This window comes from Aphelocoma coerulescens, chromosome 4 (genome assembly GCF_041296385.1).
Source record: "Aphelocoma coerulescens isolate FSJ_1873_10779 chromosome 4, UR_Acoe_1.0, whole genome shotgun sequence".
Lineage (NCBI taxonomy): Eukaryota > Metazoa > Chordata > Aves > Passeriformes > Corvidae > Aphelocoma > Aphelocoma coerulescens.
This window is the reverse complement of record NC_091017.1, coordinates 13,403,984-13,422,983: the sequence shown is the minus strand read 5'-3', so window position 1 is coordinate 13,422,983 and position 19,000 is coordinate 13,403,984. Positions and strand designations below refer to the sequence as shown.

The following is a 19,000-nucleotide window of genomic DNA, read 5'->3' as shown; positions in this document are numbered from 1 at the left end:
GAACTTAAAAGATTCTAAAAAACCAAGAGCAAAAGATACATCAAAATGTAGCTCAGCAGTTTGAAATCTTACGTGCCCTAATGAGAGCCAGCATCTAATTGCTGCTGCTTTAAATGGTTTTCTCCTTCTTGAAATACTTGATGTGAAGTTTCTTTCTGATTCAAGAAAAATATAAACCATCCTTCATGTTATAAGTGGGAGGAAAGTTGTTTGAAGGTACAGATAAGACTTAATAGACTAGAAATGGCAATTTTAAGTCCTGAGAGGCAAAAGAAGATGCAATAGTATAATCACCAAACATGTATCATGCTAGGAGTTGTGTTGTGTTAGCACGGGTTAATCATTGTACTACACGAACTAAACCTAAGATTGTGCCAGCCTCAGTAGTGATATAAATTAAATTGAATTTGTCAGCAGGTATAAGAATAAGCAAAAATCATCATTTATTCCTGTAATTTTTACTCTGCTTTTTTTGCAGTTTGTAAATATTTGTAAACATTTCGTTATTTTTGCACTGTACACATGAAAACAATGTCTGTATCTAAACCCACACTGATCTCTCTCTCCCCCTGCCCCTCCTCTTCCTAGTTGTTGGCCTAGACAGCAGGAACAAACATGGAGTAGTAGATGATGGGTTTGTTACAGTGAGTCTGAAAACAGACAAAGGTATGCTTGGTGTCTCTGTGTGAGTTACATCTTTCATTTCATGTAAAGATGCTGCTTTTGAAAGTGAGGAATAAAGGTAATAATTTAAGGTTTCTTCATGGACTTTTTCCTCCATCTCTGGGTAATTGGTTGGCAGTAGGCAAGAAGAGCTCACAAGAGAATCGAAATTACCTGAGAATGTGGAGCCAAGAGAATAAATCCAAAGCAAAAACCACAAAGGACTTGCCAAAGCTGAATCAGGTACTTCTGCTGACACTTACTTCTCATTAACTTTCAACTTTCTTCACATATATATAAATATTCAATGTATTAACACTGAGCAAAGGTTTTATTTTGAGCAGAGACTTTTTTACCGGAGCAGCAGTCTGCTGATTGCAGAAGTTTACTGTTTACAAAATGCTGTAACTGGCATTCAGCTCCCAAAACATCCCAAAAATGAGATACTCACATATAGGTATGATAACATATTATTTTGATCTCTAGAAAAGGATGTGACACTGAATATCACCAGCCAGCTCTTACTGTCTTATAAACATAACCTGAAAGAAGTATTTCATGTTTTGTAATTTGTAATGCTAGCTTCATTTCCCTTAGATCCACAGCTGCTAAGGAGGAGGGGACCCACTCGGATAGCTGTTTCCTCTAGAGCACATAGGGAAGGTTTATTCCCTGTAGAACAATGATTCTTACTTAAGGTAGCCCTGAGCAAATCTTTCTATTTAGTTCATCAGTTTTGAATTTCAAAAGACTTGTATCCAGCTAAGTTACTTCAGTCAGCTAAAGAGTGCTGCAGGTCTTCATTTTTCATTACTTCCCATCAGTTTTAGCAAACCCTTAGTTATACTTAGCATCATTCCTGCAAGAAAATTCACCAAAATGAGTGTGAGGTGTCTCACTGCTCACCCTCTGTTGCCCTCCTGTGGCTGCAGAGAATTATATTTGTGATATGTTGGACAAAACATCCAATAATTTATTCTAAATACCCTTGAGATCACAACATATCTGACTGCAGTCCTAGACTGCACCTGGGTTATTTCGAATTTCTCTTTAGTCACATAAACTCTTGTGTTGTGCCTCAATCCTAGACTTTTAAAACTGATTTGGAAGATGTTGGCACGATTTTTTCCTGCTCTTGTTAATGTTTCTTCCCCCTGTGTTTAGGGGCAGTTCATTGAGCTGTGCAAGACGATGTACAACATGTTCAGTGAAGACCCCAATGAGCAGGACCTGTACCATGCTACGGCTGCCGTGACGAGCTTGCTTCTGGAGATCGGGGAGGTTGGGAAGCTCTTCAGCATGCAGCCCCCCAACGACACAGACAGCAGCAACAACTGCAGCAAAGCTATTCAGAGCGAGCTGTTCCAGAAGAAGGAGCACCAGCAGTACGCCCTGGAACAGCACAAGGCATTCCGGGGCAGCCTCATGGCCAGCGAGGAGGAGGCCGCTTGCACCGACAGCGCCCTGGGCATGCAGATGGAAGACATTAAGCTGGAAGACTCTTCTCCCAGGGACAACGGAGCCTGTTCCTCCATGCTCATTTCCGATGACGACACGAAAGATGACAGTTCCATGTCCTCCTACTCGGTGCTGAGCGCGGGCTCACATGACGAGGAGAAGCTGCACTGTGAGGACATCGGGGAGGACACAGTTCTGGTGCGGAGCAACCACACCCCTGCCCTCCGCAGGAGCACAAGCATTGACAGGGACTGGGCCATCACCTTCGAACAGTTTTTAGCCTCCCTTCTGACTGAGCCAGCGCTGGTCAGGTACTTTGACAAGCCTGTGTCCATGATGGCTAGGATTACTAATGCTAAAAACATAAGGATGAGGGGTAAACCAATAACCTCGGCCAGTGACTATGAAATCTCTACTATGTCGGGATAAAAGGCAGTCGGGTTTTTTATTTTATTTTTTCTTTTTATTCTCTATTTATTAGTACCTGGCAGAGGCCCTGGTATTTTCAAAACATAGTTGTTTTCACTAACGTGAAAATGTTGGGGTGCAAACTTAACTATCTTCAAGTATAATCACTCTTTCTGTGGGAAATGTGACACAAATGCAAATTTTACTCAAAATACAGAAAAAAAAATAACGCTTGTCAGTGAAGTGTGTGTATTATTAATATTGCTGTCAGTGTATAATGGTAAAGATTAGTTCTTAATTTCTAAATGTAAACTTAATGCCAATATTTATGTGCATTTTTAAAATAGACATATATAGAGATCTGATGCTTGGGGAAAAAAAATTAACAAAATGGGAAGAGCCTAAAATTTTAAGGGGACGCTGTCAACCTGAAAAGGACCTCAGGTGAAAATAAGTTCCAGGCAACATCCTTGATGCCTAGCTTTATTTCATACAATTTTTTTCCAAAGAGGCTTTGAACGTATGCTTTGATTTTACTTTTTTGAATATATGAAAGACCACTTCGGTGACACCTGCCTGGCTCCTAACTTCCTCTGCCTGAGGACCGGTATGCTCAAGTAAAAGTGAGAAGTCCATCCCAACCTAGCTGCCACATCAGACAAATGTGGATTAATGTGATGGTTTCTGCCCACTTGCCTTTCCCTGGGTTTAGCAGAGAGAAAGCCCTTTCCCAGCTGCGGCCACCAAAGGAAGATCTCCAACATGACCCTGCCCAGGGCTGTATTCCTAACCAGGGGACTTGGAAGCTTTACTGGTGTTATCCAAAGACAGTGTGTGCAGGTCCCAGAACAAATTGGTAGAGTCTCGTTTCAAAATTTGAAGTCTGTTTTTAAAAGCTTAAAAAAAATTATATATATCTACTTCTAAGGCTGGATCTACAGTAAATATAGCTTAGTTCTTAAAAGTAACCTTTACCACCAACTTATTATATCCTTGTTAGATTAAGAAAATAAAAGCCTGTATTGCATACATCTTTATTTACTACAGTGTAAAGCAGCAGTAATGAAAAAAAATCTCCAAGATAATGTAACTGAATGTTTAAGTCTTACTGAGAACACTGTCACTTTATATGAAATGAATAGTATCCTGTATTGACTTACTGAATAATATGTTAAAATGAAAACTGGAGCACCTGCACTTTGAATCCTTGCTTTTTTTATACAGATATCTGGGATTTTTTTTTAAATTTTGTTAGCTGTTTTTTAATTCGTATCTGTTTGTTTCAGGATCATGCCTACATGCCTAATCTTTATTTGCTGTTTTGAGAATATTTTCTGTAGAATACTGTTGATTTTTTTATACTCCTGTATAATACTGCATCCATGTAACTTGCAGATTTTTTTAGCACAAGCTATGTTTAATTATTTTATTTTAAAAGAATGCTTTTAAACTGTCAGATGAAGTGGTTTTTAACCACAAATAGGTAATGTGAACAAATAAAGTACACTGCACAGATTTGATTTTTAACTATTAAAGTCATGCTAGAGGGAAAATGAGGTGGTTATGCTTTATTACGCAGACAAATGTAAGTACGTCTACTGGTAACAGTATGAAAAAGCAGTATAGTCTTTCTGCTGTGACAGAACATATCTATTAAATAATGATATTAATTTGAAGCCATGATCACCATTTTGGATACTATTACTTTGTTTTAATTTAAGATGCCAAGGCCAGAGTGGGGTGCTTTATTGTAATGCCTGGCAGCTGAATAAGCTGTCATGGAAGTCTTCAGCCTTAAGAATTAACATCCTTAAGTGGACTACTGACCTTTTTAAGTTTGCAGCTCTTTTAGGTGTCTGTTATGGTAAGGTGAATTTAAGCCTGTCAGCAAGCTTACACACACCCCTAGAGACACATAGGACACAGCTCCAAAACATTTATCTTTGAAGGCCTTGTCAGCTTTGTTCCCATCCCACCTACAGGGCAGGGGATGCAACGGTTCACAAGAATTATGCTGTTCCGGCTACTGTAACAAGAATTTACACAAGTGGATCTCTGGTGTAACATGAGCCAGTTGTCAAGGCAACTTTTTTCTGTTTTGCACTAGCAGCTTTCCTTACCTTGCTGATCACATTAGCAAAGCTCCCAAGTGTGAGCCTGGTCCTCTTTAAGAATGGCATTGCTATAGGTAGCAGCCAGGTGAGCTGATCTGCTCCAGGTTTGTTTGGATGAGGCTGCTCACTTGATCAGGACCACCGTGCAGTTGCCTATTTGATGACAAGATCTGCTGTGCCCTGTTCTTTAGTAGCTGTTTGGGAGCTGGTGAACAGAAAGCTACACAAGAATGCAACTGACCAGCATACAGTGGTGTGGAATTTCTGGGAAAATGTGAATATTTTTAAAGGCTTATTTTATGTGCAGGTGTGCTACACAGAAAGTGAGTATGGCTTTAGAAGTACCTCTGTCTTCTGCTTTATGTGCTTGGAGATACAGTCTCCTTATTCTGTGAATTGTACCGTTCAGTTGGGGCTGCTATTTTATAGAGCTTTTTTATAGGTTCTTTTATATAGAACTTTCACTACTAAAAAAAAAAAAAAAAAGAAAAAACTTGAGGATATTTCTTTATGGCTTTTCTTCCAGGTTAGTCAGACACTGTTAACACCTGGAAGTTCTGTGGTGCTTACCTCCTTCCTTGTAGCATCTTGCAGCTCCTGAGTTCTAGGTGTTAGAGCTGAGGGTTGAGACTTGCAAATGTTTGTGTTAGACAGATAAGCAGCTCATTATGTGATGTATTAAACCTACTGAAAAAATGACATCAAAACTGTTGTAAAGCGTAAAGCACTTCATGAGTTCTTACACAATGATATTGGAGCTTCTGTTACAGTAGAAGTCAGGTGTTGTGTCATAAATTCAGATGGTGGAGGCTGGTGTGGGATATATCATGTGGCATGTGAGGAACTGTGGGAGAGAACGGGAGCAGCCTGAAAGTGGCTGGTCAGGCAAAGAGACGGTGCTTTTGCTTGGAAGGCTGTGCAGCCAGGTCTGGTATCTCCTGAGTACTCCACAAGCTTCTGGATCCCTCCTGTCAGAGGGCCTTCATTACTAATCTTTAATTTTGCAGCATCATAATGGAACTGTGGTAATTGGGTTTGGCAGCAGTAGGTGTGATACAGTAACCGACAAAAAAAAGTCAGGAAGTTTTAATTCCATCAGAATACTTAGAGCCACACAACGAAGCTGCTGCATAAACACTAAATCTACAGCTTGCCTGACTGCAGAAGCAGTAGGTCAGAGAGGACTCTCCCAGTGTATTAAAGGCAGGGAGAACAGCTCAACAAGTTTGGGTTGTTCATGCCATGGTGAATCCTGGTGCTGCTGCTCTGCAAACTTCTGGCATCCCTGTGGTGCCAGGTCTGCTCCAGTTCTTGGTTATCCAGTACTAACAAGGGATGCTGTAGCTAGAAGACACCTTTTATCAGAAATTAGGTATTAACATAAAAAGTAGTTGATATGTTGTACCCATTTTTGTAAGAAATGTGGACTAGTTGGGCTTAGAGTAAAACATTTTGAACAAATGAGACAAAGCGAGGAATTGTGTATGAGTTGGTAGATCAGCTTAGACTAGGGCAGAGTGTGCCATGGTATCCTGGACTTTTGCTTGGTTAGAGTATGAGGTTCCAGTGTTCCTTCAAATTCTGGTGTCAATTCCTGGTGCTGAGGGAAAAGGCTGGTCTGTGACTAGAGCTCACCAGTTTAGGTGAGCAGAAGTGTTATGGTGAGAATGAAAGTGAAGCAGTTGTATCTATTACTGAGCCTTATCCTCTGGTTGGAAAGAACATTCCTTCTATGCTATTTCTGTTTCTTTCAACTGGAAGATAGTCTTCAGTCAAGTGTTATATAGTTCAAGCTGCAATTATGACTTTTAACGTTGTGGTTTAACTCCAGGCAGCCACAGAGGCCCAGGCACCCACTCTCTCTCTCTTTCCCCCACTAGTGGGATCAGGGAGAGAATCAGAAGGGTAAAAGTCTAAAAACTCGTGAGTTGAGATAAAGACAGATTCATAGGGAAAGCAAAACCACACACACAAGCAAAGCGAAACGGGAATGAATTCCCTGCTTCCCATGGGCAGGCAGGTGTTCAGGCATCTCCAGGAGAGCAGGATCCCATTATATGTAACTTGGGAAGACAAACAGCATCACTCCCAATGTGCCCCCTTTCATCCTTCTTTCCCTTTACTTTAAATACTGAGTATGATGTCACATGGTCTGGAATATCCCTTTGGTCAGTTGGGGTCACCTGTCCTGGCCATGTCTCCTCCCACCCTCCAAGGCAACCCCAACTTCATCACCAGTGTGGCAGCACGAAAAGCAGAAAAGGCCTTGGCTCTGTGTAAGCCCTGCTCAGCAATAACAAAAACATCTCTATATTATCAACCCTGTGTTCAGCACAAATCCAAAACACAGCCCCATAGCAGCCCCAGGAAGGAAATTAACTCTACCCCAGCCAAAAGTGCCACGGTTTAAAATGTTGATTTATTCAATAGCAAAACCAGAAATTGGCCCGACAGCAAATAGTAAAAAACGATAATGTGGCAGTGAACATTACACTGGAAAATGGCTAATTAATAGAAACCTGGGACATGTGCTGATAGCAGCACCGTTGCTGTGCAAGAGTGGCTTAGAGCTGGGAATACAAGCTGTGAAATACAGCTTAGTCAGTCTTAACTGCAGTGCAAGGTGTTCCTGATAAATGGTGGCAGATATCTCTAAGAATGTCACTTTAGAAGACAATTAAGTTCTGGTTCTTCTCTTTCCTGTGGTACTCAGTATCTCAATTTAGATTTCCTGAGTAGCTGCTTGCTCATCCCATTTTCTAAAATAATACATTTAAGTAACTGATCAACCCAACATTTGGAGTTTGGAGGACTGGGATGTTCCTGTAGTGGCAGGGCCTGTTCTGTGCTTCTGTAGAAATAAAAAATTGCTCCAGGTAAGATCTTGTAATTCTCATGGAATGGCACTTCGGTACATTAATAAGAGCATTTGTTCTCCAGAATTCAGGAGGAGAAACAAAGGCTGCCTGAGAGAGACAAATAAGCTAAAAAAACCCAAGCAAATTATTTAACATAGCTTGTATGAAGGCATGCCAGAAGATACAGTCTGAAAAAAAACAACAAACCATCAACACATGAGGGTTTCTCTTTCTTTTTCCAGAGGTGTTCTCCAGCTTTCCAATTTTGTTCCTCCTGAACAAAAACGCTCACATTTTGAGTTGCCTCAGAGGGTTAACTTCCAGGTCCTTCAAACAAAATTACTGGTGTGGGGTTTTTGGGGGTTTTGGTCAGTTTGGTTGTGGGGTTTTTGGTTTTTGCTAGTTTGTTTTTTTTTTTTTAAGTTTAAGACAGAGCTTCTTTTCAAGTGAGAATTTTAAAAGCAACTGAAATGAAGCAGTAATAAACTTCTACCACTTGCAGCAGAGTATGGTAGCCCATCTGCATAACAGGCTCAAGAGCTGTAGGCCTCTAAGCAAGCTGGAGGCAAGTGGGGAGGACGGGGGAAGAAAAAGGTAGGATAAAGCCTTCACTCATATCCCAGTGCATGAAACTGAAAATTGTTACATTTTCTAGCAGGCCAAAGACACGACTGTTGTCAATATTTTGGAATAACCCGTTTTTTATTTGCTACCATTGTAAACGTCTCTATTACACAGACATCACAGTTTACATTATTGCTTTTATATTGTGGTAAACAGGAATTCCTATTAGTATGCAGCTATCTAAGCACAGTGTCATAAGAAACTGCCCACAAGTTGTCTTGGGCTGGGTTGTTCTTAATTCCCTAGAGAAAGACAGTATCTAGACTGGCACAAGAAACACCAGTCCAAAGATGGGTCACCATGGTACTACAGCAACACAAACAAGAATGACAGAAGGAAGCCACAGGTTACATCTTCACCACACATCACTAGCAGTATTGTCAAGAATACTGACTGCTCAACTCCCACCTAACTAAATACAAACTTTTTTGTCATCATTTCTAAAACAAGGCTAAGTAATTTTTTTGGTGAAATTTTATTTAAACTAGGATGGAAAATTTGGAAAACCAATGGGGCTGTGTGTGTGCGTTTAATTTTTGTTTGCATTTTTGTTTTGTTTTTTAAAGACTGAAAGTCCAAAACTCTTTATCTGAGGTGTTTAAATTGACTCCTTTTACTATTGCCCTTTAGGACAAAATGCCCTATTCTTTACATGGCTTTATCAGATGACAGAAGCACAACCAGTTTAAAAACATTGTTTCTCTCTTCCTCAGTAGCATTGTCTTCAGATGGCTTTCCAATCAAGTTAGTTACTTCTGAAACAATGTGTTTACTTAGTGAAAGACTAGATTTTACAATTGCTTGTGGTAAACTTCTGCTTATCTTCTGCTTATCTTCATCCCTATGAGCATCTTTGTTCACAGAGTGGCACCATGTTTCAAGCATACACTAACAAACTATCTTTTGTTGTTTAAACAGTTGCTACAGGAACAACAACAAATTTAGAGAACCACCTTGTCTCCAGTTTTAATTTTTTTTCTTAAAATACTATTGCATACAAGCTTTCACATAGTGAATGTTCTAAAGAGGCAGCAAGTCAGAAAACTAACAGCACTTGCAAGTTCTAGTAAGATATGTACTTAAAACATGATGGTTATAAATAATAATTTACTGAGCTTTTAAGACCCTTAGAATAACCTGTGAGCAACAAGTTCTGATGTTTAAAGATTATATCAACTTGCAGAAAAGCGTCCTACCTCAATTTCCAGTCTTTCATAACCTTAGAATTGTCACCCTACAACGGTTAGCATAAAATACCACTGACTAGTAAAGCCTTGTTCTTGCCTTCTCTAAACACAATTTTACCTTTTTCAGTACATTTTCTAACTACTACCATAATACAATTAACCTACCACTGGTGCAAACAGGGACACCCAGTACTAGTCTACATATAGTGAGTGACTCCTAGACAGAATTACTGGGCTAGTTGATCATATAAAACCACATGCAAATTCTAACGATTTCCTGGGAAGGTGCACTGGAGCCTAACATAAGCATTCACCTTAATTATTACATGCAAACTAGTGTATTCCCGTATGTCTCACTCATCTGATGATGGTTGCATTTACTTTTTCTCCTCATGTACTGCCACAGTTTACTTCTAGATCACCTATTGATTTAAGAAGAAAAAAACTAGCAAAGATGCATCTTATTAAAAGCATGAACTACATTTGACACTAAAACATCTCAGGTGTGTGATAGGAATACTGAAACTCTATGGTTGGGCTTTAGAAGCCTTAGCAATATGTCAGTCTCCCCGTGAACAAGGAGTCCAGTGAAAGTTTCAATGCTGAAAATACATGGGTGCAGATTTTTTTTGCAACTGTTGCAAAAAAAAAAAAAAAAGCTTGCAGACATAGCTCAGATGAGCCTTTAGAGATGGCTCAAACAATCTTGAAACTAGCTGGCAGGCAGTAGATGGAAACAAATAGGATCTCCTTTGCTGGCTCCTGCCAAACATAATTGGGGTCACTTCTGAAATTCAAAACATCAGTCTCATATTGCTTGCAAAGGAGATCTACAAACAGTAGAGAAAGTTATTAATGAAAACAAACCCAAGAGAAGCTGGGGCTAGAAAATAACCACTTGGGCCACTGGGAAGAGTCCACTTTCCACTTCCTTCCTTGGATTTGTGGCATGTCCAGTATCTGCAAGGCTCAGAGAAACAGAGCTCCACCACAGGACCTGAATCCCAGAATGCTCTCCATGGACCTCAGCTCTTCAGTGGTGAGAATTCCAGGATCCAAGTACGGGGGAGTAGCAAAAGACCTGGGCTTCCCATTGTCAGTTTGTATCTAATCTGGCCAGTTCAGCTGCTCAGTTTACAAGTCAGGGCAAACCATAAATACTCTCCCTATGACAATCTTCACAGTGGTTTTTTTTGGGTTTTGGGGGTTTTTTTAATGTTGGTAGAACAGCATCAACCCAACACAGGTGAGACTGACCCCTTCCCCACCCTGCACGCATCCAACTTGTTTGACTCTCGTCTGTACCTAAGGAATCATAAAAAGAAAAGAGAACTGTGTTACCCCATATACGCGTACTGTGTACCCTGATCAGGGGCCTCCCCACAAGCAAGAGATCCCCAGCATTTAAGGGATCAAGAGCACAAGGGTGGATGCAGTGCAACAAGTCACTATTTACATAATACAGACTCACAGAATTACTGGGGTGGGAAGGCACCTCTGGGGATCACCAAGTCCCATCCCCTGCCTAAAGCAGGGTCCCTCAAAGGAGGCTGCTTAGGGCCATGTCCAAGTGGGTTTTGATGATCTCTAAGAAATTCGCATTATAATAATATTACATATTATTTTTCATACTTATGTAGTGTAATAACAATCATTACAAAAAGGGGGTTGTCTTTTTTTTTTTCCTTCTCATGCTTGCATTCACTGTGTTCAATGCTTATATTCTTCAGGAATCTCATCTGGAGAATTCGTTGACTAGAAATTAACTAGTTTACCTGAGATGATTAAAAAAAAAAATATGAAAGCTTGTATTAGCTTACAAATTTTGTGCCACTGTAAGCTATTTAGGTATATGGTGAAAAAATCTTTCTGAAATTACTCAAGTTTCTAAGGCTGTGATCTAGCTAGAAGAATCAAAATAAAAAGCTGATTGAAAACTGCAGAAGGCACTTATTTAATAGAAGGTCTTCTTAGAAAACAAAGTGATGGTCATACCAAATCCATTTAAAGTTGCTCTAAGCAATAATTAGTCACAATACAGGCATGAATTTCTATTTACTAGATTGTCTGAGGATGGCACAACTAAGGAACGCATCAAATTTGCATCCCTTCCATGGAAAATACATCTTTTTTAGACTTGTACTCAGAAGTGAATTCATTTTTACAAAATAAGGATTGTGGCTGCAATAAAGGTTTTTCTTTATAAAAGGGCTAAACTAGATCTGTTGTACCTCCCACTAAGAATACCCCCTTAGCTGCTAAAAGAAAGGGCTGACAACAGATACTGAGTCAATCATGCTCAGCACTTGAAGTCAGATTAGAAAGAATCAAAAGTTTTTACAGTAGGAATACTTTTAGAAAGAGTAGCTTTAGCCTGAGGATCTTATCCTCATGCTGATGACACGTGGTTCTTTTTGTTTGTTTGCAAACTAAACTTCTTCCAAGCATAGGAATTGGCTGGTACAAATCCATAGATAAACTTCCTTATCCAGAAGTCATTTCTAGTAAGTACATCAGTACGCTGATGGATTAAGCCTCTTCTCCAAAATTATAAACAAATAATATGTTCCCTTTGAGGACCTCTTAATTACAAAGAAATTCAACATTGTTGAGTGAACAATCAATGACATATAAAGGAACAAGAACACAAAAAATCTAAAACCACAATAATTTCAACTAAAAACTGAACTTCAACTATTACATTAAAAGGTTGGAATTTAAAGTTGAAAAGTTGAACTTAAACTGTCTTTTAAAAGACCATTAATAGTCAAACCTATTCATAGAAAATATGATGCAGCATAAATACCTGCTTAATTTCCCTGCACCAAGAAGTATAAAATAAAATTTAAAAGTAAGCAATCCAGAGATTCTTCAGATTTGTGGGTTGTTTTTTGTGTTAGTTTGTTGGTTGGGTTATGTTTCACTTTCTTTTCAAAAAGCTGCCTTTGGAGAATAGCATAAAAATACCTGTAAACAGAGGTTGATTGTCCAAGCTTTCTTTACTGAATTTTGCTAATTTTCCTTTTTTTACTCTAAAAAAAAAAGTTCTATTGTTAGACAGTTTTTGGTGAAACACAAGACTTCCATCCAAATGCATCACTCGATTTTTGATACAGAACCTCATATACTGCAGAGGAATTAAGGTTTCTTTGTATCTTGTAAGGTCAGTACCACATTGCAATTCAGTAGAAGTCCCTTAATTTTTTCATGGAATTTCTCTCTGTACTGGTTGAAGTGCATAATGCTTTCTGGTTCCTCTTCAAACCAGAACTTGTCAAACTCATAAACTAGATAACCTGTGAAGAAAATAAAATACAGATCTGCAAAAATGACCTCCAAAATTTCATGCCTTGATCTAGCCAGTCCTAAGTGGTCCTTGAGATTCTCTTCAACCCCTTAAAACAAGGACTGTCCCACCCTGATCTACAGCAAGCTTTTGGATGCTTGCTGGATAAATATTGAGTTTTCAGACTGGAGTCTCTAACATATAGAAAGCCACAGAAATTATCCTTAAACTTACATTTCTGCAGCACAATGTTTAAGCAGCAGGTACGTTTCCAATACCTGATGCAGAAGACAAACAGCTCCCTCTGGCTAATGAGAAAAGAGTGGAAATGCACTCCAAAGAGCCCAAACTCTATGTTACAGCCTATCCTGAGTAGTCTGTTCTAGAGAAGCTACAGATACTTACAGTAAAACTGATGGAAGTGCTCCATCTGTGGCAACCCAGAGACCATGTTGTAGAGATGAGCCTTTAAAGCACCGTTCTTGAGCAAGCTGTATGCCATCTCTGTCAGATTGATCCCAACTATGGCATAGGAGTATCTGCAACACAAATCACGGTTTTACCTTATGGATTGAAAGACATAAAAGCTTCCCTGGCACACTCTGCTTTAGGATAGCTGTGAGAGTCAAAATTTTTCCTGTAATACTTGTTGATGGGGTGATTCCAATCTACAGACCATTCCCTAGTGCATCCAACGATGTAAAAGTTATTGTAATACTGAGATGGTAAGGCTAATCAACACTGACTTCAACTTGTTCATTTGAAATCCTTAGATCTGCTGGAATATTAAAAACTGGAAGTGAAAAACATTGTTGCAGTATAAATGGAATGGCTATTTCAACCTCTTGTTTGAGCTGAAAGAATCTGGTTTTCTGTTACATGGTATAAAAAGTATAATAGAAATTCTTAAACAACAGTTAAAGTGTTTGTGGAGAAAGGAAAAGTAAAAATTTAATTAATTTGTGCCAATTATATAGTTATGTAATTGAGCAAAAAGTCTCACATATCCTGTTCAGGACAGAGTTGCACAGGGTAATGTTATTTACAATCAAAGTCATGAAGGGCTCTTGCTATTTGGTAGGCCATCAAGTTAACTAGGGACCAGATTATTAACTGGGGATCAGATTATTTTATCTGACTGGTTTGAGAGTATATTTCCCTGTAAAATTAGTTAAATGTTCAAATATGCGAAGTTTTCGAAAACAAATTTAAAGCTGAACAACAACAAAACACCTGTTTGTAAATACCTAGTACAGAGCAGGAACCTATCAAAAAAAAAAAAAGGATCTTATGAGGTAACCTATACTATCCCAACACAGGATCAGTAAGAAGGTGAAAAATAAGTATGAATTTCTAAATCTAATCTAAGTCTATTACAAATAAAACTAACTATAATGTTAAAGGTATTCACTGTGTTAAATAAAGATGATATTTTGCAACATTTTTGTCCCAACAAATCCATTCTGGAAAAAAAAAAAAGCTGCACTTAGTTCCCAGCTAGAAATTGCTTTCTGTGGTTGGTTTCTCCCACCTATTTTGACCCTTTTTTCATTCTTTAATGGAAAAAACTCACAAACATTTTCCTCTTTATTTTCTGGACACATATTTAGCAGTCTTCACATGAGTTCTTACATAGAAGAAGCCAGAAAAAATCCTAAAGTGACTTACCCCAGCTTTGGGTGATTTGATCGAGAAAGGATCTGACGAGCTTCATTGGTATAATGCTTACTAAAATACCTGGCAGTGTAAAATATTATTTTAAATTCATGAAAAAAAATACTGTGTTCAACATTAAAATCTGTAGCTTTAAACTAAAGGTGAAAACTAGCCTGGTACTGAAAAATAGCACAAAATGAAAACCAAGGAAAAGGTAGAAAATTAAATTATATTCAGCATGAACTAATACTGTAAAAAAAAATCATTGTGATCTGAACATCAAATATGAAGTTCAACCTAGTCCAAAAATTATCTTAGCAAAGATATGTAAACTTGTCTATTTTTCATTACAGTAAGAATTTTTACATTCAGGAATTTTTAAAGCTTTTGACAAGTTAGGTACAACCTACTAATGCTATCATATGGCAACCAAAAAATAACCTGTCTTGGGTAAATTTCTGTCCCTTCCCTCACTTCTTGTCCTCACCCAACCACACCACATTTACAATGTGCAGCCACTAGTGATGCTGAACATACTCCTTTCTATTTGCTTCTATTCAGTTTTTATTAGAAATATCATTAACTAGAGAAAATACAGATAATGAAAATTAGTTACAAAAGGAATGAAATACTTCTTTTCACTTACACCAGATTCATTAAGCCCAGCAGCCCCATTCCTCTGAAGTCTGTTTTGGGATCATCACCTTGGAAGCCGATGTCACACCACTGTTTGCTGATTCTGGCCTTCAGATTCTCGTAAGGCATCAGCAAATTCCAGAGCTGCAGAAATATACTTCCATGTTATGCTGCTCAAGTATTCCAAGTCACATAACTCAGAACACTTGCTGCTGCACACTAGAAACCATTCACCAAGGAACAGGATACAATCTGCATGCTGCTCTTCTCTTAGTAGCAATCTGGAGTCTGCTACAATGTCTCACTTCAGCAGTTATGAAAGTTATTACATTTAACATTAAATGTGGTAATTTCCCTTCACAGACAAAGATGCTGTATGAATACTAAAGAAACAAAGACTTGTTTCACCTCAGAAATTAATTTCTGCATCGTTTTGTAATAGGTCAGCTATAAACTGAAATACAAATTCTCAATGAATACTTATTTAACCTGTCAGTGTTGGGATTTCCATAGCAAGTTGAGATAATTATGAAGTGCTAAGAAAATAGTTAAGTAGTTTTTATCTTCCAGCATCAAACTATCTTCCTTGACATTGACTGGGATGCAATAATAAGAAAAAACTAGTGTCTTCTTTTAATTTAGTAACTAGTGGTTTACAAAGTTAGATGTATCCATAAGGTTAAGTACCTTTTTAGCAGTGATTCTTCAGTGACCCGTAACAAACCTGTTTTGTTACTTAGATGTGTTATGTCTAATTTCACACAAAATAATTCCATTGCAAGTAACTCTAGTTTACCTTTTTTTTTTTTTTTTGGCTTGAGGTTTTATTTTAGTGTGTCGGTTCTATAATGGCTTTGTAGTTTGTAAGTAGAAAAGAGCTTTAAATAGATCAGCTGGTAAGAATGCTACCAATAAGTTCATGCAATGTATTGGACTTGGAGGGGGAAAAGAAAAATAAACAGCATTTGTATTTAAAAAATTATTTCACCTCAATTAACTGTTCCTCGTGTTCTTCATTTTCTGAATCATATGGGACCTTCCTCAGGTTTTCCACATTCAAATACAGTTTTTTATAACCTGATATCTGCAGTAAGGATATATGCAAATTTGTCTTAAACCTGAAATAATAACAAAACACCATAGAGAAGTTTTTAAATAGGCCTACTTAGCCATAAATTCTTGCTGAATTACCAGATAAGACCTTTCTTATATTAATGCAATGTAAACACCAGAACTAGGAAGTGCTTTATGTGCATTTTTCAAACTACAGCATACTGGTTAAGTACACTATTACATGGATCTTACATACTTTAAGTATCTTTAGCTGATTCCTGTGCTGCAGTCAGACTCTATTACCCTAAATTACAGAAGAAAAAAAATAAGCTAAAATCTGTTATGACGTAAGAAAACTCTATATATCATCCTGACCCCTGTACCTCCACCTACCCGCAAACTTTTTGTAAGTCTTACATTCAAACTTTGTGAGAAATACTTACAGTTTCAAAGAAGAATTTCATTAGACTTTAAAATTTTGGTTATTCTCTCACTCACTAATTACTTATGCAGATGAATGCAAATATTAACCAGGCATCACTATACTCTCTCAAATATATCTAAGGAATTACATAGTTCTTGTAATCAACCTACGCAATAGGTTGATTATTAATAGCTAGAAATATAGAGTAACAGAAGGGACTCGCAAAACAGAGATACAGTAATCCCAAATCCACATCAATTACAACTTTGCAATTCATTTTCTAGAATTGATGAGGACATAACCACACCTTATTTTCAGATTTCATTCTGAATACCTGTGTTGAATGGCCTAAATATTGCATCAGGTTAAGCAACTGGAAGAACATGCTAAGAAGTGAGAACGGAGAGAGGTTTCCAAACACACCCTGTATCCTTCTGTTCAATCTTCTTTTCTTTCATTATATCTCTGACACACTTCTCCACTTCAGCTTCTTCAACATGTACAGCATTTCTTAAAACCTAATAATGGCATAAAAGCATAATTTGTAACTTTGTTAGGCTGTAAACAACGTTTACATAGGAGTTGCATAAAGAATAAATACAGAGCTGGAGAGTTGCTTGGTCTAGATTCTTGTTTGCTTTCAACTGCTGAATTGAAATATGTTCTTCCTAGTCCAACTGAAACAAGTGCAGCCAAGGTAAAAAGGCTTCAGCATTAGGAGACAGGTAGCTAACAAAACTGAGATTTCAATGAAAGAAACATTTGAAGGGGCATGGGACTGCTTTTGAGAAACCTTAAATAAACCTAGCATACAGAACACAAAATTCCAAGTTTTCTCCTCTCTGCCCTTTATTCTTCTTCAGTTCTCCACTCTCAAAAAGTAAATGCATGTGTTATTTTTCTGGGATCTGTCTCTGAAAAAAGGTTTTATTACAGTTTCATCTCTAGTATCTCTTACCTTATTTTTTGATGATTCCAGTGAATGTTCTGCAATATGGAAAAAAAGTAGATGCCACAGTTAAATTGAACTATTTTAAATAACTGACAATAAGTCTTCCTGCAGTATATAAGTATTATAAAAATTTACATCCCTTTTATACATATAATAAAAAATTACTCAATCTTAAAATGAACATGTTGTCAGGTAACAGAATGTCTTAATTTACAGATTTTTTTATAACTCTTCAGTACAATGCTGAAAGTAGATTAGGATTTTTTAAAGCATCAATTACATGTACAAAACCAAGACAAATTTGAAAAGGTGTCAGGAGAGAAGTATGTCAATTGATGTTTTCCTGTTCTCAGAAATTATTTTGTGTTTATTACTGAAGAATAAGGAAGTACAGTCACTTCCGCAAGTTATTGTAAAACCACAAAAATGTTCAGTAGTTTCTTCAATTGCTATTTTAGATCAAAATTCTGCATCAAGCAGAACTGTAAGTTAAATCACTCTTCCTCCCTCACCTCCAAAAAATGCATTTATGTCTATCCAGTGTGAATTTTTTTCATTTAAGGAAGGTAAAAACATGTACACAAAGTAATGAGAAGACTCTGGGGGAAAAGGTATGATTTCTGATTCACTTTTTGATGACACTGGAATTTCCTTAGCAAGCAGACAAGGAAGCTAGCTCTGGCATTGATTTAGAATTCTCATAGGATAGCTGGGATGAAAGGAAGAGTGACAATTCTGGGGATGCACACCAGGTACTGGTTTCCAGCTACTGGAAAGCAGGAGGCTCAGGGGGGACACGATGGCTCCCTACAACCGCTGGAAAGGAGGCTGTGGATAGGCGGGGTTCAGTCCCTTCTCCCAGGTAACCAGTGACAGGAGGAGAGGAAACGTCCTCAGGTTGTGCCAGGGGAAGTTTAGGTTGGATATTAGGGAAAGTGTCATCACCGAAAGGGTTGTCAAGCACTGAACAGGCTGCCCAGGGTAGTAGTTGAGTAACCATCATTCCCGGAGAGATTTAAAAGATGTGGCACTAGGAGACATGGTTTAGTGATGGGCTTGGCAGTGCTGAGTTACTGGCTGAAATCGATGATCTTGGAGGTCTTTTCCACGCTAAATGATCCTGTGACTCTGCTGCTCCACACGACGCTTCCGAGGCAATCTCGCGGCCCCGGCCCCGGCCCCTCCATTACCTATGCTCAGCGTCCGCCGCGCGCCCGCCTCCGCGCCGCCCAGGACGCGCTGCAGCTCGCACTTCCCCGTCAGCAGCCGCAGGATCCACTTCAGCCAGAACCGAAAGTAGTTGCTGTACAGGAACCCCCAGATGTGCGCCCACATCTTCCGCGGGCGGCGGCCCCGCTCTGGCGGGGCCCGAACCCGGCCCGGCCCCGGGCGCTGCGTCCGGCCCGCCCCACCCGCGCCCCCCGCGCGCTGCCGCCGGCGCCCTCTCGCGGCCGGGCCGCCGCGGCCCTTCAGAGCAGGGCGGGGACCGAGCGAGGCCCGGCCGCCACCCGCATCCCGCCGGAAGCCAACTCCCGACCTGGAAGTGATCGCGGGTACGGGACGAGCCGGAAGTGCCGGCTGGGGAGAGGCTTCCTTTTCCCGGCGGCCGTTATCGGCCTCGGGCGCTGCTGCTCCCTCGCCCGCCCCCGCCCGTCCGCCTCTTGCCCCTCCGGGCCGGGCA

General features: G+C 39.2%; 2 protein-coding genes across 3 annotated transcripts in view; one reads left to right on the top strand and one right to left on the bottom strand.

Annotated features, from left to right (window-relative positions):
- The window catches only part of TBC1D9 (TBC1 domain family member 9), a 48,918-nt gene extending 44,836 nt beyond the window's left edge, over window positions 1-4,082 (top strand). The window contains exons 19-21 of one of the 2 annotated variants that reach the window (XM_069012718.1): window positions 589-666; window positions 806-906; window positions 1,828-4,082. In XM_069012718.1, coding sequence (XP_068868819.1) covers window positions 589-666; window positions 806-906; window positions 1,828-2,550 — 902 coding nt within the window. In that variant the 3' untranslated portion in view covers window positions 2,551-4,082. Of the gene's footprint in view, window positions 1-588; window positions 667-802; window positions 907-1,827 lie in introns of both variants that reach the window. The other variant, XM_069012717.1, reaches the window with a different exon arrangement.
- A 4,102-nt stretch (window positions 4,083-8,184) lies between these two features.
- On the bottom strand, window positions 8,185-18,722 carry ELMOD2 (ELMO domain containing 2). Its single transcript, XM_069012716.1, has 8 exons — window positions 18,510-18,722; window positions 17,326-17,354; window positions 16,791-16,885; window positions 15,879-16,008; window positions 14,901-15,034; window positions 14,267-14,335; window positions 13,004-13,137; window positions 8,185-12,608 (listed from the first exon to the last, which is right to left on the bottom strand). The coding sequence occupies exons 1-8, from the start codon at window positions 18,652-18,654 to the stop codon at window positions 12,451-12,453; spliced, it is 894 nt and encodes a 297-aa protein (XP_068868817.1). The 5' UTR covers window positions 18,655-18,722; the 3' UTR covers window positions 8,185-12,450.
- Window positions 18,723-19,000: the final 278 nt, after the last annotated feature.